At 34.8% G+C, this 24,334-nt stretch overlaps 1 protein-coding gene across 1 annotated transcript; it reads left to right on the plus strand.

The window, feature by feature from the left end:
- The first annotated feature begins 8,173 nt into the window (after positions 1 to 8,173).
- Positions 8,174 to 19,137, plus strand: LOC145688903 (hemolymph lipopolysaccharide-binding protein-like). Its single transcript, XM_081763073.1, has 3 exons — positions 8,174 to 8,545; positions 13,742 to 14,005; positions 18,897 to 19,137. The coding sequence occupies exons 1-3, from the start codon at positions 8,206 to 8,208 to the stop codon at positions 19,058 to 19,060; spliced, it is 768 nt and encodes a 255-aa protein (XP_081619199.1). The 5' UTR covers positions 8,174 to 8,205; the 3' UTR covers positions 19,061 to 19,137.
- Positions 19,138 to 24,334: the final 5,197 nt, after the last annotated feature.

Genomic DNA, 24,334 nt, shown 5'->3' on the forward strand with positions numbered 1-24,334 from the left:
GATTAAAGTGCGTCTCTGCACCTTCACTATTGGGGGTGCGTATTTAAAGTGAGCCCCCTTGACTACCACTATTCGGGGTGCATATTTAAAGTGAGTCCCCTTGCCTACCACTATTCAGGGTGCTTATTAAAAGTGACTCCTCTTCCTTCTCACAAGTTTGGGTGTATATTTAAAGTGAGTCCCCTCTCCTCTTACTATTCGGGGTACTTATTAAAAGTTAGTCCTCTTACTATTCGAGGTACTTATTCCAACGTCTAATGCAAAGTCGATTTTGTTATTAGATTCGTGGAGTGGTCATAATTCATCAACTTTTGAACCTATTTGAAGAACAAAAGAGGAACTCAAAATAGAAACAATTTCTGCAGGAATAATTAGTAATATTCAGCCTCTTGATGTGTTGTTCTTTAGGCGATAGAAAAAAAAACTTAAGACTGTTTTCTGACATTGTCCTTCTCTACAACTATAACATGACTTTACATCTACGTAATAATATAACTAAGATCCAATCACTGATTTATAATCAGCATTCTTCTCCCAGATTTACAAATCTTATTAGGTATTCGTGCTACAAAAGTAGTTTTTTGAAAAAAAAAAAAAAATCTGCATTTGAAAAGCACATAACATTTTGTTTCAAAGATTGTGCATCATTTTGCGATTTGGGCACAATTATTGCTGTAATAAGGTGTGTGTGGTGTAAATAATGTTTATACATCACACTTGTTTTAACGGAATATCATTACTGCAAAACGTTTTCTCAATAAATTCATAGTTTTAACCATTGAGGATAGACTATAGAGTTGTCATAATGAGAGGCAAGGGGACTCACTATACATAAATGAAATTAAGTGAAATCTTCGAGGTTTACGTCCCACGGTTATGCGGGCTAGGGTAAAGGAGACGGAGATGATGAGAAATGAATGAAATGGTGGAATGAAGAAAGTGGGAGGAAAAAAGAGAACTCCAAGGAAACCCACGCACATGGTGTTTGTCCACCACAAAGTTCACTTAGCGCGAGCTAGTATCGAATCAGGGATCACATGTACCAGAGGTGAAGGCTCTACCACTAAGCCACCGCGGCCCTGACTATACATAAGCACCCCGAATAGTGGGTGCAGAGACTCATTTTAATCAAGTCATGTTAAAATAAGTACAGAAAGGGGTTTCAAATCGGTGTGCAACCTCCTCACATTAATCCCTGCTAACTTGCCAACTATGATTGTTCTTGGCTAGCACATCATTTCAAACCTGAAGACTTTTTGTAATTGTAATCACCATATTGAATCCACCATTCTGAATTTTGTAATTTTGACGTCAGACTCTGAATTAGCTGTTCTAAAACTCCCTGGCATTAGGTTTTCTTCTACATTAAATGATTGATTTCTGTATATGCTTCGATACCATACCTAACGGTTCAAAGTGTTTTTTCTGCTCTTAAACACGCACCATTGCCGAAATAAAACAAATACCAGTCGATTATTTTTGGATGTTTCAAATGTTGAAAGTTTCATTCAAATTGGTGAGTGACACTTCCGTAAGTCTCTTTGTTAGAGATACTTACCCGAATCAACAAGGATATATATAGTCTGTAATTATTTACTAGTTCTCAGTCCTTTGAAAAAAGAATTCTGAATAAGCGACGAACTCGATTATTCTTGATGATCTTAAAATTGCGATCTGGCCTGGAAGAGTTGTAATTATTACATACCTCGGTCAAAGTAATCTCTGTTACAAGAAAGAAAAAAATCAAAGAATACTCTGAGTGGTCTGAGAATTGGACATTTTTATTGCTCGTAAAATAGAGGGAAAAATTGTCGATGCCAGTCTTAAATATGGAGAGACTAAGTTTCTTTTCTCTTCAAACCAGTAAATATTGTACATGTAACGATGTAGGAAGTGCATAAAATGTCAACAGCCATATGAATAAGAAAGAAAAATTGGATACGTTACCTGGAAATATATTTATTGTATATTTTTAGGAAAAACACATGAAATTTGCACGTATTAAGTGCGATATTAAGAATATAGATGATTGCAACACTTAAATTTTTATCACTGTTTTAATACCTGTTTACTAATATTCTAACACTTCGAGTCACTTCAATATACTAATATTTACTTTACAAGTGGGAGTGAGTATAATTTAAGAGGTCACTGGCGCAGGGGGAAATAGGTAATTAGCGAAGACTGTGATTAATTTCATTTCTTGCCATGATGATTCTACTAGGCCTCCAAGCGGCTTGAATATGGTTGGTTGGACTACCACAATTGTCTTAACAGCGATCTCACAGCCAGTGAACAACGCAGGAAACGTTCAACTTCCTCCCACAACGAAAAAGCAGTAACTCCCGCTTTAGGACGTTTTCACTATATTATCTGTATTGTGTTACAATACCTATTTGAAGAACGACTCAACGAGACATATACTGGAGTACACTGATGCACTCTTCTTGAGAAATATATGAATCCATGTATGAATGTGTATGACAATTGCCATTAGCTAGATATCCTTAGTTCGAGCAACACTGAAAGTCATTACGCGCTTTTACCTTCTTGATAGTGTCCAACAGATATTTCTTACGGTTCATAGTCTTCTATACTTGTTTCCAACTAATTTATGGAATTCATTAAGTGTTTAAAATTAACGCTACACACGCTACACCCCCATATATATATCTATATCTATATCTATCTATCTATCTATCTATCTATCTATCTATCTATCTATATATATATATATATATATATATATATATATATATATATATATATATATATATATATATATATATACAAAGGTTGAAAAATAATAATAAATTGGCAAAGCTAGTTACACTTTGGTATTTACAAAATATTTGTGTTCTTATGAGTTTTTGTTCTTATCAAAAGCTGTTAGCACTAAACATCTCAAACAACTTTAGAGGTTTCTTGAATAAAAGGCACATTGTTCGCTGCGAAAAGGAAAAAAAGAAAATTAATTATTTCAGAATATTTTATCTTTTCCATTTCTCACAGAAAACGAGAAATGTTACGAAGAAATAAATGCTGGTTAAACTCGACCTAGTAGTGTGCAGAGGTAGAAGAAACATGTCGGCCCAATATGTGGTACTGCCTCTGTAGGGTGAATTTTCTTAACTCCGTTTGCTGATTGAGAAGGTACATTAGTAGTAGAACAACGGCCATTTGAGGAGCAAGTTCTACACCAAACGGAAGTCATAGGAGGTCGGGTACTGACAGATGTAACTTAATTTTTTCAACTTTCTCGCTTTGAAGGTTTTTAATCAGGTATCTAGCAGGGGTACAAAGAATGTGAAATTGTTGATGATCCTCAGCAGTTGAATATCGATTTTTTTTTTAAGAAAAGAAAAGATCACAAGTGCGAGACAAGATACCATGACGGATTACTTAAGATTACCATGGAATTCATAGTCGTGGATCATCACCTCTGCATATTCTGCTATTGAAGTATCGTCAGCATCGATGACAATCTGCTCAAATGTCTACAACAGCACTCTTCATGTGAAAAGAAACACTACTCAGGGAGAGGTCAATGCACGAATAGGTACCGGGTTCAGTGGGGCAGTGAGAGGTACTGCTATCATTAAGGACGAGCATCCTACTCACATCAAGAAGTTTCGTTATCTGGAAGCCACGATCGTTACTTGTGATAGGTACCCATAGACTATACTGCGAATTTAGATCTTCAACAATTCAACAATGGTGGCTCCAATTGTTTGTAAAGCTGTCAGATCGACTGCCAAAAAAGTTTCAGTACAAAGAATGTATATACAACAAATAGATAGTTATCGAGGGAAGGAAACTCATACCGCAACTGCTTGTATATACATGGGAGTTTATTTTAATACACTGAATGAAACTTGCTGTTACATTTGTAATGGCGAAACTCAGTTGCGTATTTAGGGGGGTGGCTATCGGGCTCAAGCCCGTCCCGAAATAATTTTGGTATATGCACAACTTCATTACAATTTGTCGCCACCCAAAAGGAAGAATTTATGTGCTTATTCACGTTTTGTGCATAGCCACTCCCGAAACAAAATCCTAAATACGCTACTGGCGAGCCTTGTAATTTTTTGCCCTTTGGTTGAAAAGATATACGTATATAGATTATATTGAACTAGCAAACTCGCACGTCGTGCGCAAGCGTAGAACACTATTGTTGTCTGAATGATTGAATATGATACAAAATTTAAAATATTTATGGCTAGCAAAGTAGTTTTAATAACACGTTAATAATATCTTTGATTAAGAATTTCTTGATAATTACTCGAATTTAAGACGTCCTCGAATCTAAGACGCACCCCGACTTTGCTGGGTTAAGGAAAAATAGTAAAATGTTCCGTTTTTACTATTAGTAAAGTGCTCTTTGATATTGGTCATTTTCGGTGATATATATGCTCCCTTGTTGCGGGGCACGGCATGATAAAAATCCCAGGCTCGAATGTCATGTATGTTGAAAATTTAATAGAGATCGGTTGGGTGGTTCAAGAGTTAAGTTCTATTTATTTTTATATATTAATCTCCCCTTTCCCTCCCCAACCCCTAGGTTCTACCGTCAAAGTGAAAATATTAAAAAAAAAACTTTCCAGGCTCGAACGTAATCTATGTTGAAAATTTGATCGATATCGGTCAGGTGGTTCAAGAGTTATTGTTTTATTTATTTTTATATATCTCTCTCCGCCCCTCCTCCTACCTTAAGCTCTACCATCAAAAAGGATATGATAAAAACCACCCCAGGTCCGAACCTCATCTATGTTGATAATTTCATTAAGATCGGTTCGGTGGTTTAAGCGTGATGAAGTCACAAAGATAATCACTTTCATTTTTGTTTTTTTATTTTTACATAAATGCCGTCCTTTCCCTCCCTATATTGTACCGTCAAAGTAAAATGACGAAAACATCCCAGGTCCGAACCTTATCTATGTTGAAAGTTTGATCGAGATCGGTCGGTTGGTTCAAGAGTTAAGTTTTATTCATTTTCATATATTTATCCTCCTGCCCTCTCCACCCCTAAATTCTACCATCAAAATGAAATATTAAAAAAAAAAAACTTCCCAGGTTCGAACTTCATCTAGGTTGAAAATTATATTGAGATCGATTGGGTTCAAGAGTTACTAACTCACGAACATGGTCACTTTTATTTTAATATTTATTGATTTTTGTACATCTCCCCCTCCTCCCCAACCCCTACGTTGTTCCGTCAAAGTGAAATGGTAAAATCCATCCCAGGCACGAACGTCATCTATGTTGAAAATTTGATCGAAATTGGTCGTTTGGTTCAAGAGCTATTAAGTTTTATTTTTTATAATTCCCCCTCCTCCTCATCCCCTAAGTACTACCGTCAAAGTGAATAGCTAAAAACACTCCCATGCCAGAACTGCATCCCGTGAAAAATTTGATCGTGATTGGTCGGATGGTTTAAGAGATTAAGAGTCACAAACATAGTCACTTTCCATTTGGCTCTGAAATTTTTTGTTCACAGACACCGCTATTAATTAATATATAGATTATTTCTTTCTATTTAGTCCTGGATTTATATGGTAAGCTTGTGTTTATTATTATTATTGAAGTTAGCGTCTGTTTTCAGAAGCGAGGCTATGAAATTTGGACTTACAGTTTCAAGTGAAACCGAATCACTTCAAATTTTTCAAAGCTCTCCCACCCGGAATCTCATGCCTTATGGGGACAGGCTGGAAATAGCGAGATGAGCATGATGAACTTGAATATTTAAATGAATTGTATCTAAGAGATAATGGTTTTATAGATTACCGTTAGTAAAGGTTTGTGATAGCTGATAATTATGTTGTGTTAGAGAACCGGATTTGAGGAATATGTAAAATGAACCTCGTTAGTTCGAACATAATATTGAACTTCTTGCCATAATAATTATGTGAAAATAAATTTCGTACGTTCTTGTTAATAAAGCCGTAACTATATGGTCTAGCTGATCGATTATTAATGAAGAAAAATTTTAATTTTTAAGTAAAACTCGTATAAAAGCGCTCTCAAGAATTTTTCTCTCAACAAACAGACGAATATGCATATGTATGTGTGCGTCGCGTCTGCGACGGAGATCTCGGTATCCTCTCGTCTTCCCAAATAAGGTGCTAAAATTCAGCTCAGGAAGCAAACGTCGTCTCTAAAAATTCCTGCCTATGTGTTGTCATAGCTATTTTTAACTTTCACATCACCAAACTGCATCGCGAGCCGATCCGTTGCGTAGCAACGCGAGGAGACGGAGAGAAAAGTTAAGTTAGTCTGATTGGTGCAACGAATATGACAACAGCTAATAATTACGATGGAGGCTGTTCCAGACAAGTAAAGACACAATACTGCATATAGTACTACACATCTTGTACATTGTAAGTGCAATACCACAGTACATTTTAAAGGTGCGTCGAAAATATTAAAAATGTTGTTGTAAGAAGAAAACTCAAAGTCTCACATCACCTATGCATGATTGTTAAATTCAAAATCGTCCTAACGACGAGGATCGGCAAAGCAGTGAAAAGCAACCTGTTCATCGCAAAGAAGATGAAAGGAAAGCAACCCGCAACCTTCAGGATATCCCCCCTGGAATCACCAAAAATGATCTTTCTTCAGCATCAAATTGAGTGAACAGTGACAGTACGAGATAGTGGAAAATAACGATGTAACAAAACACAACCGGTAACTCGCGACAACCGCGTCTTCCGTGCTTACAACAATAATTAATGGGCTGAGCATTAAATCTAATTACTGTATTCAGTTATCCAAATCAAAGTGCCAAAATGTAAAGTAATATGTATTTGTGAAGTTTTAGTGTTGTTAATTAAAGTGAAAAGTGAAATCTTGAGTATCTTTTACCAAAATAACTATCATGGTATAAATTTGCATTTTTTAGTTTTAAGAAATAATCTAATTTACTTTTCATTTCAGCACACGTAATAATTTTCATATTATTAAATCGTTTCGGCATTGAGAATACAATTAGAGTCAACTTTTGTGTCGATTTCCAAGAACGTTCTGACCCGAACTCTAAACCGTGTTGTCCAGCGGCTATATGGTCAATTTTGATGGACGATCCAATCTGTTATCAAAGTCTAAAGGAGACACTCAAAGGATAAAGGATCGAATCCCGGACCATAGTAAATGCACAAACCCTCCTTAGGGAACCGTAGGACACGAACCTCTTACTGTAATAAATTGCTTTCCCGAACAGGGACGAGCAAGATTCGAACCCAATACTGTAATAAATGGCTTTCCCGAACAGGGACGAGCAAGGTTCGAACCCAATACTGTTATAAAGCAAACTGTAACTGTAATTGCATGTAGCTATGTGTAAGTGCTTTGGTAAAACTTGGCTAAGATTAATTTGAAAATTGAAGACTATAACATTGAACTCGAATATTGTAAGATAATTTATCCATGAATAAAAATAAGCTTCCATTTCATTTCAACTGGATATGTAAACGATACCTTTATTTATTATTGAAGTGTCTATGTATAATTATTAATGAATAATTTGTTATATGTATAATGTAATATAAGAAATAAATTAATGATTTTAAATTCTCTAAAGTGTTAGGGAAGTCTGCAAATAACTTTATTTAAACCTACTGTTACTAATTAACTATATTTCATTCTAATTATACAAATTATATTTTAACATTGTGATTTGTTTTATTGTTGAGAGAGCTGTCAGTCTTTAAGATGGATATGGATAATCATAAGAGTGTTACATGTTTTTAAAAGTCATTCTTTCCAACCCTATTCACCTTTTTGAAACTGTGCATTAGACTTCGGAGCTAGAAACCAGTTCCCTTTAAGTTGCGAATGAATTCAAGAATATTGTTCAGAACAGAGGGAGGGGAAATGACGTGAAAACGTAATATTATCCACCATGTGATTAATGTACACAAGTTTAAACCACGTGATTAATGTAGACAAGTTCAAAGAGAACTTATAGTATGAGTTTATTGTCACCTGCAGGGGACGAAATATATGTCTAAAACCCGTCCAAAATTGAATCATCCTATAAAATTCCATTTTACTCAATTCTGCTTGAGTAAGTCAATATTGTTTACACCTACTTGAAGGAATTAATTGGTGATTCCATTTTATGAGTATTTCAGATTACAGAATAGAGAATAAAATTAAACAGTTTAAAAATCTGTGTGATAGTATGTTATTTCTTAATTTTTTTAAGGAATGAACATTTGCTTTGGAAAACACTACAAACTTCTGCTTATAACTTTCGTGTTTTCCTTACGTTCAATAATACGCAACGAGGAATGTTCTACGACGGAAAATAAAGTATATTCCCTACAAAGGAAAGGAGCTAGAAATACTAGGAACATTACCGCAGTCTACAGTGTTTATTCTCTTGTGCAATGTGGGATGAGTGCTGCTGTTGCTTCAGGATTTGCCTTCAACTTTCAAGTGAACAATTACTCGAAAATACATTCATGTGAAGTAGTGGCCTGTCCGGTAGATCCAAATTTTGAAGACAACAATAGTTTTAACTACTACTCAAAATACAACGTCACAGGTAAGCAATAAAGAATTAAACTTACATATTTCCTCTTAATTGTTGTGTTCATAGAGAAACATTTTCTTAGAAGTTTCTTACCAGAAATGAATGTATGTGAGAAGGGGGCTTATGCAGGAAACAAACTGCATCTATCCTTATTGTAGATTGAACGAGGAAATACGCACACAGGGAAAAGGCATGACAGCTTCTAGAATATTTTTAAAATACTTAATTCACATTTCAAATTTATAATATTCCATGAAAATTCACATTTTAAATTTATATTTATAATATTCCATGAACCATGAGGAGTATTTGTATATTTAGGGAATATAAAAGCAACGTGTTGTACCGTGGTAAGTTGCATAAATACAATCATTTATCACATTTCATGCCTTTTCAATTGCAATTTATCTTTTACATTTATTTATTGTGCATGCACCAAAGAAAAACCATCAGTTATAGACAAGAATTACAAAATCAGATTCGAATCCAATGTTAATAAAATATATAATCATAAAGGACAACATGAAAACATTTTATGTTTCTGGTATATTCGTACAATTATTAAGTCTATGCAAAAGATATAGACAGAAAATTTATAACTAATTAACTCAGTAGTTTAAGATCCAAAGATTCATCACTGCAGAAATAAAAGCCCACAGATGGATGCTGTCCTGTGCTAATCAGATCAAATAAGAATTGTTAGGTACACATCTTCCTAAAATCCCGTTTTAAATTAACCAAATCCTTTCTTCTTGACCTAAACTAAATTTCCTTTACATTCTACTCGAATTTCCTATGCTGATGATATGTTCCGTCCATGTTTTCACTCCTTCATTTAATTGTTCAGCTTATGTTTTCGTGACGAGAAATTGTGAATTTCCATATTACCTGACTTTTTGCACTAATATGTGAATGTGTGTAGCTTATCCCATGGCTAATCCCATGAATGTGTGTAACTGACCCAGTGTGGCTGATCCCATATATTTTTTAAAGAGAAATGTAATAGTAAACAGTTATATCTTCAGCAAATAATATTATTCTGCTTAGATCTCTTTACCGATATAAACTTCGTAGTGTCTAGTGTGTAATTGTCATTTATAAACTTATCTGAATTTGGACCAAAATTTATTTATACCGTTGTATTTTTCACTCATTCATATTTACAATTTTTGGTTCATATTTGCTCCTAATAAGTTCCTTAAATTTTTCTTTTCCACACATACAAATGTTTAGTTGTATTTATGTTGTTGACACAATAGAAGAAAGGAGGTGCTTCGCTTCACGCAAATTGTAAAAAGTAAATTTTTATAGTACAAGCGTCAAACATATTATGAGCTGAGACGGAGATCTGCAAAAATAAGAATAGAAGAAACAGGGTCCCTCAGGAAAGCAGGAGATAAAAAAAAAGTTTTTAGAAATATACTCAAAGGGAGTTAATTTCACGTTCGAACTCTCAGACATATAGGCCTATATCGTATTCAGATTTATGTGAATTTTATGATTTAAATATACGTAGATCCGAAATGAGATCTACATGAGAAGTATCTAAATGTATGGCTTCTAATATGTTAAGTGCTTGTTTTCAGTGCTCACACTGTGATTTATTCAACTATCATGAAAGATGTGCTTTTGATGTTATGAGTGGAATGTGGGACTTACACTGTGGTCAGTATTTGCTTTCACTTCCTTCTTTCTTCTCTGTTGTCAGTGAAATTGCACTCGACGAATTATGAATATACGATTTTGGCATATTTACAAAGGTTTTTATTTATGAGAAGTGACATAGCACAAATGCCAAGAAGAAATGTACCCGGAACTCTGATTAGGACCCAGTTACTAGATCTGGATCCAGGTTCCAAGTCCGGATCCAAAACCTAGGTCTGCTTTATACCTTGGAAGCTGTTTTATAATGTAGTATTTCTTAGTTTAAATCGAGTATATTGGCTTGTATAAATAAGATTTCCTACAAAAATATAGAAACAAACAGAAGGAATCCTTCTCTTAGAGATCAATGCGACGCGCTATGGCTTGAAAACGTAAATGCATATTAAAAGTAAAAAGTTAATTCAGCGGAGGTAGTGTAGTGTAACTGATAACTGGTAGTGTTAATAGTCAAATTACAAATTAGGTCTTTATCTTAGATCAAGTCCCATTCCGTTTTCTATCTTTTCTTTTCTTTTTTGTAGAATACGTTTAACACTTTAAAATTAATAAGAGTTGAAACAAAGTGACACGAGAGGTAATGTTATTTTATTTTCTTCTTTAATGTGACAAGTTTGCTACTGTAAGACACTGTAATCATGGATTCCCCATCAATGTCCAATCCTATTTCATCTTTAGAATCGAGATTTACGACATGAACTATTATGGTCTGTGAACTGGAAATCGAGAATGAACCGCCGCTTTAAAAAAAAAATGAGATTCTATTAACATTTTATTAAACTAGCATTTTATTGAAATTTGACATTTATATCGCTTTTGGTTTATTAGTTGCAATTCAAACGAGTAGTAATTTTAACTCTAAGAAAAGACACTTATAGCTTGTGAAAAGAGGTGCAATAGCGTAGTCAGTAAGACGTCTGCCTAGCAAGTGGATGAGGCGGGTTCGATTTCTGGTGTAGATAGAAACCTTTTGTCCTTCCATCTTTGTCCCAATGGTACTCTGAGGCTCATCCAACTGCTTAAAAATGAATGGAGTAAAGTGACAATTATCCGAACTAATGTAGACCAGACTAACCTCGGATAATCAGGGCTCTTATAATACAGACTTTTTGCAAAATGGGAGATAGTAATCATCATCTCCCTTAGCCCAAAGGATACAAACGTAGGACGTTAACCTGAAAGATTTCATTTCATTTTCATTAGAGTTTAACGTTCCTTTCAATAGTGAACCTATATGAGACGTGAATCCACAGCTCTAACTGGAATCCGAACCAGATGAATTTCTAACGAGAATAGAATCCTTGTCTCTTACGCTCGAGGGGATAATAATAGAATAGTGAAGATTCTTAATACTCTGTTTTCAGCTATGGTTTTACATTTATAATTCGTATAATATTGTTTCTTAAAATCGCATTTGAAAAGAAAAGAATTGATAGAGAGTTATTCACAGAAAAGAACTTAGTCTCCAGATAAATTAGGATAGCTTACCCAGAGAAACCTGACCTACTCCAGCATTTGAACACCCGATTTATAAACTATTCACACGAACCATTCGACTATTTCGTACACTACCTTAAACCTATTTTGTGTAAAATGGTTTTTTGTTCCATACTAGATTTGGTTTACAGTCAGATACAACTTAGTTTGGGGTAACTAGTTGGAAACTGTATCTCTTGCAATATGTAAACTTATTTTTCGCACATGTCACATTTTCTTTTACATCACAATAAGTGATGTAAAAACAGATTGAATCTGTGAAATGATGGGGGGTGGGATTAATAATAATAAAGCAATAATAGAATTGCAATAAAAATTTCCTAAACAATAACATTTGATGAAGAAAGTTAATCAATTCAATTAATGATCGTCTGCTAATAAGGTCTTACATGGTTAGTGAAGTGTTAAGACTTACGTAGAAGCATTTAGACTAACAGTTTTTGTGCAAACTGAAGGAACTGATTAGCGTAGTTAAGTCGTTTAGCTCTTTGGATTTTCACATAACGACTCGGGTTCGATTCCCCCAGCAGGTCCAAAAATTTTTATATATGCTTCAATTCAATTTCAATCCATACTCAGAGTGATGAGCAAGATCCTCTCCTGTGGACAAGGAAATCGATATTGGAATGACAAGAATGACGTAAAGTTAGAGTAGGAACAAGAATGAAGACAAAGTTTTACACACTTATTTCTTTCAAATCTTCCAGATTTGGTATTTTCAGTTTATTTCAACCATTTTCTAACTTATATATGATCAGTGTTTTTCCTTTCTTCTCATAGGCAGTATGTAGTGAAATAATATATTGTATATACATACAACGAGATATTATGTCTTTGATATATGGCACTCATTTCACAAATCGCTGAAAATAATAGATATTAATTTCAAATGGAGAAATTTCTTTGTGCGTCAACTGCTCAGCAAAAACCTGATTTAATATTATGCTCTACAGGTTTACCAACTGTCGTCGCTTGATTGAAATGTTATTTTATAAGTTGGGTTGCATCTGTTAAGGCATTTGTGATACCACCAAAAGCACTGTATCGCCCTAATGAAGCTATAAGTCAGGGATCCAAATACTTATGTGACTGACTGTACAATTGTTAAGAACGTAATGTAAATAATAATAGTGTAAGACTTCGCAATAGTGTAAGACTTCGCAAAGAAAGAGAAAATTTTTCTGAAGTCGTTGATGTCTAGTTTAATGTGATAAAAAATACTCCGAAAACAAAAAGTTTCAAGTTTGCTTCCGAAAACAGAAAATGTCTAAGTCAATGTATAATGACAAAAAAGGACTATTTTTAAGGCAACAGTAACCAATAATATCAATGACAGCTCTTGAGGAAATTCACATAATTAAAAACTTAAATCTTACACTATCCATAAACATTTAAGTTTAAAGATTAAATTAAACATAGATCCATAAAGATTAAATTCACATAAAAACTTAAATCTTACACTATCCACTAATAATAATACAAGATAAGGAAAGAAATATTACCTAATGTACTAATTATTTTATATACTCGTAGGTTCCTAAACCTGAAGCTTGTATAATTGAAGCGGTTAGAGAATAAAGACATTATGTAACAAATTGCACATTTCGGTAAAATTGACTTTCACACACTATGTCTGTTATCATACATCCTTAATCGTTTCCAGATACCTTCAATGGGACGAGAACTCACTAGACAATGTGTTATGTAGCATGACTAACATATAATACATGCATGAGCCGCCAGAATTCAACGTTTCAAAAAATGTAACATAACACCTTTATCCTCTAAGAACTTCAATTCTTTCTTCCCTTAGCTTGAGCGGTACTGATGTCGCTTACTTTACTAATGTGACTTGCCTCAAGACCATTCACTGAATAATATATAATATATAATGTATGCTTAGTATATAGAGGTGCGTTTCAAAATTTGAAAATTTTTGAAGATCTTGTATTATTATTGTCATTATTATTTAATTTGGTTATTAATGATCAACCGCAGCTCGTTAAAAGACTCATTATACTTACACAACTTTTACATATTATCTTCCAGGTGTTCCATCAGACTATAATTGCTTCCCAGAGGTGGGGATCTTCAAACTATCCCCGAAAGCATTGTCTTTTAATGAAGCAGTAAAAACATGTAGAAATGATGGGGCAGACCTAGCGTTTCCAGATTCCCCCAAAGAATTACAGATATTGTTAAACATGTTAGCTCAAGCTATGAGAGCTCCCATAAAAGATGATAGAAAACGAAATATGATTTTGATAGGATTTAATGATACTGAGGAAGATGGAGCATTCAATACACTTGATGGTAAGTTAAAAATATTCCCCTCCCCCCAAAAAAAGAAGTCAAAGAAAAATTAAAAAGAAAGAAAGAGATAGGGTAGAAGGGGTGGATTAAGTAGAGGGGTGGTTGGGCAGAAAACTTTTTAAAAATGTATATTTTGCGTTTCAGTATATTTTTATGGAATTTAATTACACCTAAATTTCGGGTGTGTTGATGTTGATCAGAAAAAAAGCTTTGATGAATTTTGAGAGGGTGTAATAATGACAAAATAAAAAAAAGAACTGATTTGATTGAGAAATAATAAATTTGAAACAGAGTTTCTGGTGTGTTTTGATTTGAGTCGCAATAAATCGCGCATCTGTTAATGTTTCGATCCTGATTTTTTACTGCTGCTTTAAAACATAATAAGGATGGTGCCGTGAAGAGCAGCAATCTTGCATCCTCACTGTGAGACAGTTAAAATTTTATTTTTCAGGGGTAATTGGATGTGGGAGTTAATGGATGGAATGCCTTAAGTGAACATTTTTGGGTAGAATTCATTTAAATGCTGTGCTATCTTTGTCTTTTGTGGTGTACACTTTTGTTTTATAGTGCCTTGTGCTTATTAAGCTACTTTATTCAACTTAGGCCTCCAGTGGCCGTTGCGTATGCCAATAGTGCTGAGGGTGTAAATATGACCTGTTTATCAATCCAGCGTTCCAACATATGTTCTGTTGTAATCAGTGTTCGAAGTGGGAAAAAAAAGCAGAGAGGGGTATGTTTTATGACGATTTTGACTCGATATACCGGCTATCTAAATGTTGAAATACAGTGTGGGTATGTTGCCAAAAAAAAAATGCATTTCTATTTACATAGAGACTGAAAACCTTTGGAGAGGTCTTTAGTTACGAGGGAAAGGCTTGGAGAGACTTTGATTCTTCGCCAACAGCTTTCTGATTTTTTAAAAAATATATCCTCTTATGTTGTTATAGAGAATTTACACGAAAATGCTCAAAAACCGAGTTTTTATATTAACGCCTTTTTGCGGGAAAATTCCGAGACCCCCCACCTGACTGAGGTGTACTCCAAACCCCTGGAAGATCCATCCCCCACATCAGACAACTCCAAACTCCGCCCATGCTCAAAACATGACATTTATATTGCAATGATTTTATAGGTAGAGTCTAAATGATGGTCCGCGCGACTTTTCCCTTCACCAAATTTTATTACAAAATATAATGAATACAAATGTTTCTAATTCAATGTCTCTTCCTCAATGATCAGATGTTTTGCCGAGTGTCCCATCCACTCATGGCAGTTTCCAGAACACTTAGCAAGTTGTAGGTTAGATTAGGATTATAAGTTGAGGATGGAATCCCTAGTCTAGTGCGACATAGGGTAAGGAAGAGATGCTCCTAGTCCACAGCGACATAGGACGGTAATGGTAAGCGATCAGCTGGTCGACTGATACTAGGTCCCTCGGTGATTGAGCTTTTATATGTCCTCTTCGGGTCCTCTCATGAGGTCCGTCTTCTTTCGGCGTTCCTCGGTGTCTTCCGTGTCGGTTTCTCGTCTGCTAGGCTTGTTTACAAGCAATTACACCTGTTGTGTTGACACGTGATTTTGTCATGATGTGGGGATCCTTACAATATGCATTAAGACAAGAAGACACACATACACATAAAAAAGAAACAATTCAATATGGCACATCAAAATATAAACTAGATGACTTCTTTGAAGACACCTCATTTAAAAACAAAAGGTAGGAAAAGATAACAAAAAAGTCAGTGTTGTTAATAGAAATAACTTCTACATAAGAAATAAAATATTTTCATATGCACAGCTATTCGTCAATTATTGTGTATAAAATTGGATTTATTAAAGGAATTTAGTATCTATTCTCCAGTGATGGTATGCCTTCATCACAGTGTTCGGCAAATTTCAATTGAATTAACAATTAATCTGTAAATTTAATTGTTAATTCCAATTAACAATTAAAGTAAGTAATGGTTAATTGTTAATTACAGTTGGTCAGGAGTTTAATTTCGTTCTGTTCATTTCTAATTTTGTGTAAAGATTCTTAAGCACGAATTTCTCCAATATGCTCCACGTCCCTAGGTCTTCGTACCAGGTTATCATAAAATAAGTATCGCTGTTCAGAGCACTCTGGAGACGTAACCACTCGACAGAGTGGAACCAAACTTGGTAGGAAAATATTTGGGAATAAGCAGAAGCGATTGCTGTAGAAAAAATAGTTCCAATTTTCGCCACCAGAGGCAATTCTGGCGCTGTACATCGCCATGTAAGTGCAGCGTGGAAGAAAAACGACACAGTAGTGATGTTAAATAGTAAGAAAGACTGTAATTACCTCTCCAAGTGCTTAGTCACGCTTGCATGTGTTTCAATGATACGGGTTTGAGCGCTACTATGTACTAAAAGTGAATTGATGGTGATCCGATGATTGCTTCTTTTTTCTTCCCACACTCTTTGCCTTGCATTCAAGGGGTCCCGGATTCGATTTCCGATAAAGACACATGATTCCATGTTAACCTCTAGGTCATGAATGTCATCATCATCTCATAGGGTACTAGTAACAACGCGTTTTCCTTCCCCAGGGCCTTCACGTCAAAGAGCTGCCTATGGGCAGAACCCCACTTCATCATCGTCGTCCATAACACATCACTACACCACGGGGTTATTAATAGGAGTACAAATCAATGCCACGCGTCGCACGGAGAGCATAATTATGGCCTTTCTTCCGTTGAATATCAATTTGTCTTCCACACGACATTCACTGTACTTAACACTGAACAGAAACACAACAATTCTCTGGAGGCGAGATTTGACACTAATCTTTCCCCGGAATTTTAGAGGGAGCTTGCATTTTATGGGCACAGAAAAGACTAACATTTAACTTCCTTTTAGTAAGATATCCAAGAATTTTAAAGGAACGCTTTAGCTCAAAAGCCCCCTTCTCCGTAAATCCACCACTGACCACGGGGTATTAATAGAATTGGTAATCAATGTCACGAGACCCACAGGAGAGGTAATTACAGCCATTTACCATCACTAGTGTCGTTCTAGTTCCACGTTGCACTTACTTGGTGTTGTACAGCGCCACAATTACTTCTGGTGGCGAAAATTGGAACTAATTTTATTTTCTTCACCAATCACTTCTGCATGTTCCCAAATGTACTTCTACCAGGTTTGGTTGCATTATGTTAAGTGGTTATGTCTTGAGAATTCCCTGAACAGCGATACTTATTTTATGATAACCTGGTATAAGATTTAGTAATATAAGCCGATGAAAACTTTTTAACTGTTCTGCAATTTCAAGCACAGTCAATCCATGATCAGATCTGAAGAACGCACTGATTTGGGCAATTTTGTCATCATTTCGGCTCACAGACGGACGACCAGGATGAAGGTCATTCTCTACGGACATTCTTCCAGCTTGAAAGTGTGCAAACCACTAAAAGGTTGTTGCGCAAGTTATTGGTGTATTACCGAATGCTACTTGCAACATTTTATACATCTCTGTTAGCCAATTTTACAAGTTTAAAACAAAATTTAACTCAGATTCGTTCTTTCTTTGGATTACCCATTTCACAATCCGATATTGATCAGACAACACATTGCGTGTAATCACATCTTACTCAACTCTGGCTGAATTCAGGTGAATAATAATGTTATAACGTCTTCAAGAATGTTGTCACACGCATCTGTGGTGATGATTACAAGCTAAAATTAATACTTGAAAGATTTGGGAATTAAATAAACATCCCTTGTATAACGTATACGATTACTACATATATCTTTGTATAGAAATTTGTTTATTACGTGCAGTCATACAACGGGTTCGATGACAAATATCACACGAGGTTTTTTCTACCATAGTTCTACGACCCCAAAATCTCTTCAGTTATTTAGTTATGCATGAATTGAAGTGGTTAAAGAATAAAGGTGTTATGTAACAAATTGTACATTTCAGGAAAATTGACTTTCAAAACGATGTCTGTAAACATACACCCTTTATCATTTCTAAATTTCATAACTGGGACAAGGACTCACTGAACGATGTGTTATGTAGCATGACTAACATATAACACGTGCATGAACCACCAGAATCCAACGTTTCGAAAAATGTAACATAATACCTTTATCCAATAAGCGCTTCAATTGTATTTTACACCACACTCGCTTTGAGTTCTTTGGGCATAATTTGTTGTATGTTAAAAAAGAAGAAAAAACTAAGTTTAAGCTGAAAACTCAAGTCTGTTTTTCTTTCTCACAGAAGCAGTGAATCCTAACAAGTACACATTTTAAAAAAAAATCTTAACCGAGTTCTTAAAATATAATAGAGTATATAATGTACTATGCAAGTGTTCCGAAACTTTGAAACATAACCTTACGATATTATGCAACCACAATCACGCAAAAGAATGTATTGTTTCCTATAAGCATACTACTATCTCGTAATTATCCCAGCATCCATTGAAGTGTTTCACTGTCCAGCTTCAAAAATTATCACCAGATCTTACACAAAGTTATATGGGACCACCGAGAAGGTATATTTTTTAAAGAAAAATAATCAAAGTCGTGCACGCAATCATACCAAAAATACATATTTATATAAACGGGTTGAATTTAGAACTTTCTCCTTTTTTTTAAAGTTGGTTAAAAATATGACGCAAAATGCAAGTTACGCGTGATTTGCAATTGACTGTTGCAAGAGTTTGGGTCTTACGATTGAAACTTGCTGATCGGATATTCTAAAGTTGTCAATTAATAAAGATTAATTTGCAAGTACATAGCTTTAAAAAAAGCTATATTAAGCCATCACTTAGTAAATGGACAAATTACTTTAGAAAGTTCATTACCTTACATAAACTTCAAACTACTAATATTTTCCAATGAAATTCTCGTTTATTTTTAGGAAAGCCACTGGAATGTTTTTCGTTTCTTCGTTGGCTCCAAGGGCAGCCAGATAACATGTTTGGAAATGAAAGATGTGGTACCCTTAGTTACGGTGCTCTCAATGACGCATGCTGCGATTGCAAAAATTTTACTTTCGTTTGTGAAGTACCTTCCATCAACTAAAGTATTATTGTTTTTCTATCATACTATCTATAATTGTATGAAGATCTACCACAGTATTAAGATCTCTTAATTTTTGAAATCTACCACTATAATGAGATCTATAAACAGATCTATTTACCATTGTAATAAGATCATTTATGGAATAAAGTACATAATTTGTATTCAACATTTTTTGAGTATTTTATTAATCTTTATTACAATCCTTCCTCTTATAATTTTTAAACATGATTTAAATACACAATTACAAATTGTTTCTTAATGTCCAAACTATCTGAAAGGAACTCTTTTAACTTAATGTTCCTCTCAATTTACTACTAATTCATTTACTATATAATAGAAAACGTTCAATGTTGATGTTGAAAGTTCGAACGTTGATCTTAAATGTTGGATGTTCATACGTTGAGAGTTGAACGTTGACTTTGAATGTTGGATGTTCGTACGTTAAGAGTCTTCATCCCGGCGAAATTAAAATACCGCTAATTTTACAGTAATTATGTGATATCTTCAAATAGATAAAAGATAATTGAAATATGGAACAAGAGCGCCCTAGACAATATTATTTTGCGTGAAGTACCGTTATCACAAGTCACCTAGTGGCTTTCCGTTTCCAGCTGTTTAGAAACGCGAAAATAAATGCCGATTTTCAAAATGGTTCGAAATCGAAAGCAGATGTCTTGATAATATTGTCTAGGGCGCTCTTGTTCCACATTTCGATTATCTTTTATCTATTTGAAGATATCACATAATTACTGTAAAATTAGCGATATTTTAATTTCGCCGGGATGAAGACTTAAATGTTTGTAAAGTTCATAATCTTGTTCCTGTACTTTCATTCTTCATTTTCCTTGTCATATTAATTGCTATAAAGTCATAATTATCTTTCCAAACACGTAGACTATTTCTCTTCAAATTATCATAAGACATATCTCCACCAACAATCTGATTATACACATGCTTAAGGTTCGTATCATCTTGGCGAAATATATATAAGAAATTGATGTTATCCCTTACTAATTACTTTGGCAATTTTTGAGTATGTTTGTGGAATATAAAAACAATCTAAATGTTTGTCTTCCTCTTGTGAAATAATTTCTAATCTTGTTTTGATTTTCTAATATAAAAATTATTAAACACAACAATTGAGTAATTTTCACACTCGTCAATAGGAAATTGAATCACTACTGGTTAAGAATGTTGCTATTTGTTTACTCAACCTCAATTCCGCTCCTTCAAATCCTTTATTGTTGTAGTTTTTGATAGTTTGGTTGATTCATGGTTTTGAAATTTATAAAAGAAGTAATTGTGTGTAAACCAGCCTGGTTGAATAGAAAATTAAGTAAACAATAAATTCTACGACATCCACAAGGGTATGTAATAAGACAACAAGTTCTATAAGCTATTAATACTCCTTTTCTATTTTTGGTTGATTTTTTCCTTTATTATGTCCTCCACATCCCAGTTAAGAGTCTTTTAAAGTTTATTCCTTGATCATAGACAAAATGTTTAATTGTATTCACAGTATTTTTACTTTACTTTTCATACATATTTTCATTTCATTTAGGATTTAGGATTTAGATTTCTGGGCTTTCTGCATCTATGGTCATTTAGCCCGTCATTTTTGAGGGAAGATGTCCCTCGGCGAGAGTACACTATCCGGAGAAAGGGAAGGAAGGAAGCAGCCTGGGACCTACCACCCCGGCATTTGCCATGCTGTGAATGAAAAAAATCCAGGAAAACCTCATTCAGGATGGCTGGTCTTTTACACTTTTTCGACCGAGTGCCCGCATTGGGAATCGAACCGGGGCCGCTCGGACCGAAGGCGAGAGCGTTAGCGAGTACGCTACGCGGGGCTGCTTCTTCATTTCATGTTATTAATGTTTTCAATTTTCTTTCAAGGAGTTAACACAATTAACAATGGTTTTACATACATCCTTGGGGTCCCTGGTTCGATCCCAGCTCGCGCCGTGTGAACTTTATGGTGGACAAACACCGTGCTCGTGAGTTTTCTCGGAGTTCTCCCGTTTCCTCCCACTTTCTTCATTCCACTGTTTCATTCATTTCTCATCTTCACCGTCTCCTTTAGCCTCACCGGCATAACCGTGGGACGTAAAACTCAAAGATTTCATTTTGTTTTCTTCTTGCTAATGTTAAATTGAGATGATCAACCAATTATTATCCAATTTTCAGTGGCCAAAGACGTTGTTACAATTGAATAAACAATGACATGAATAAATATAATAATTAAACCAGTTATTGCACATAATAATACTGATAAACTTATTAAACTATAATACGCGTATTTAACAGGTCTTAATTTCTTCTTAAAGTTATAATTATTCTAATTTTAGAATTATGTCTTCTATTAACTAAATTACTTTCTCTCCGAATTAAACCAAAGACTTCACTTTGAATTAGGCAATAGGAATAAAGATTTAAGTGTAGGTTTGGTTGTTTTTCTAGTACATACTTAACTCTAAACATCTTTCTTCTTAGAGAAAGAAGAAATCGATTTAAATATGTTGATAAATAAGTTATTGTTTCAGAAGAGCAATATACCGTAACGTAAAGAGTGTTAGTGAATATTTATAATCTCAAGTGATTTATATAACACTGTCAGAAGATCGTTTGAGAAACAGAATAGAAATACACAAATGGCAATAATGAAGATATAACGATAGGAAAAATATGTAATTACTGTTTTAAGTTTTGAACAAAGTCAAGTATTAAGAATGGAACATATATCTCTATTCGGAGTAAGTTACCAAAATTTCACCCTTTTGACACAATTAATACTCACTTTAATGTGGGTAATCATATATATTTGAAGGGTGTGAGGCAAGAAGATGGTAACCCACAATGTTGCTATTTTAAGAAATCAGAGGTTTTCTGCTGCACCATTCATTTTCGAAGTCAGAAAGCTGATTTTTCACATAAAACTATACATGAAGGATTAAACAGACAAGATTAAACGAAGTGGTATGTTTTGCTCTCTGTCGGGTGCTGCATAACCCATCAATTGAAAATTTGTTGGTTACCATGTTCTTGCCTCACACCCTTCATTTATTACAAGAAATAAATACGATCGTTAAGGAACAAAAATTATTGATTCTTTATAACCATCAATATTTGTTATAAATATATAAGAGGAATATATAAATAAGAATATATAAGAGGAAATTATGATAGTTGCAGTGATTTTCTGATCCGGTGGAGGAGGACAGGGATTACCTCTTTTCCCGCATAGTGACGGAGGATGAAACCTGGATATCGCAAGCCACTGGGGATTCGAAGCAGCAGTCAATGGAATAGCGGCACTATGGTTCTCTTAAAGCAAGGAAATTCAAACAAGCACCATCAGTTCATAAAATCATAAGAACCGTGTTTTGAGAACAAAAGGATATGATTTTTGTGGAATTTTTGAAACCAGAATTTTTTCTCTTGTAGTTTTCTTGTTTTTTTTTTTTTAATATATCCTTTTTCGATATATGTACCTCATAAATGCAGAAGGTCATTTCAGATTTATGGTAAAGAGTTGGATCGCTAGGCAGGATCACGCGAGATCACGCCCGAGTAGTTATTATAGGTAGTTTAAAAAGACATTTTCCACATTCTTGCCGTTCCTGGACTCTTCAATATTAGGCATCGAAAATTACGAAGGCCCGAGTATATCCCAGATGTTATAGAAAATATGCATTTCTTTGTACGAATTGTTTCAAATAATAATAGCAATGGCACACAATGAGTTCCACTATGACCATAAATTGGATAACACTGTAAGCTTTTTATCTGGAAAAGAATCATAGGGTTCGAGTTCATATGCTACGTTCCTCATATATCATGGAGAAGAAGATAAACAATCGAAAACTGTACGAACATCATCTATCAAGGGACAGAAATTTGTAGTGACTCGAGGACACTCTTCTAAAGTCTCCATGGTCCCAGAAGTCGTTCTGACTAAGTGCGTGAAGTGCGGAAAATGTTGTATGCCGTTTTATGGTTAGTAGTGGTTACTGTTGTAACAGCAAACTTACGCTGCACTCCACTGCTTTCAATAATTAACTTTATCAAAGAAAATCAATACAGCTTTTTGCCAGACGAACCTTCTCAAATCATTGTACTACCATAATAGTATTAAATCCTTATATGGCGGCACATCTCGCTTTGTCTTTAACACAAGAGAGGAAGAAAATACACTGATTTTTAATCCAGAAACAGCGAGGCGAAATTTAGAAAGATCACAGACAAGACTTTCTGTACAAAGCTACGAACAGGTTTGTTTAGCCAGGAGCAATCTGTACAACAGCAAATAGACGGAAATCATGTTTGCCCTCCATCTGCATGTGCAGGATACAGAAAATCACATTTATTTTGTAAAACGTTATCTGGTTGTGTACGAACACTACACTATAACATTATTGTGTACGATCTAATGTTCCTTTTGGTTGGAAATAAACATACGGGTAAAAGAAAAGAGTATGTAGCAGCAACTAGAAAATCTGCACGGAACATACGTTAAAAAGATAAGGAGTACGTAAGAATCATCTAGGCTGATCTGACTCCAACGCAGTGCAGAAAATCTGCAGCATAACACATTGCAGTTCTCTTGATTTGTCAGGAATAGCAGTAGGAAAGTCGACTGTAGCTGGAATCTACTGATTTTCTTTCCAAATGCCATCTATTTTTCTCTCCGTGCACCAGGACACGGGATTTTGTCATACGGCTAAGTTAACGGTGATGTGTATGGAGAGGAAATTCATGAAAATACTTTTACAGACATTCCTGTGAAATCTTATTCACTCCCATGGATTTGCGGTTTCTATTCCCGCGCGCACTCGATAGTCTATGAAAATTTATCAAGAACGGAACAGATTTGATTATACTGTGATTCAACTAGGCCCGCAGCTAGTGGATAGCCCGGAATTTGAGCCGCCTGTAAACCACATTCAGTTCCGCTGAAACCTTTAGTGATTTGTTGCTATGTATGTGTGTATGTATGTATGTAGTTATAAAGTAAACTCAAGTCAGCTCCCATCTCGGTCCCCGCATCTCATAATGTTCCATCCCCGGGTATGGATTCAACGCAGTATCATTCAGTAGAACTGTGATGGAGGGAGATAGCTAAAAGACAGCGCTTGCACATCGAGCAGAACCGCTAGTGGCGTTGTTGTATTTCTAAAGTTGGTAAGGATATCAAATTCGTTACTATAAACCTACACCGACCTTCTGTATGTCAATGAAAAGGGAAATAAATTTGTTGAGAATTATATGTTGCAC

The sequence above is a fragment of the Thermobia domestica genome, chromosome 7 (genome assembly GCF_964235325.1).
Source record: "Thermobia domestica chromosome 7, izTheDome1.hap1.1, whole genome shotgun sequence".
Classification (NCBI taxonomy): domain Eukaryota; kingdom Metazoa; phylum Arthropoda; class Insecta; order Zygentoma; family Lepismatidae; genus Thermobia; species Thermobia domestica.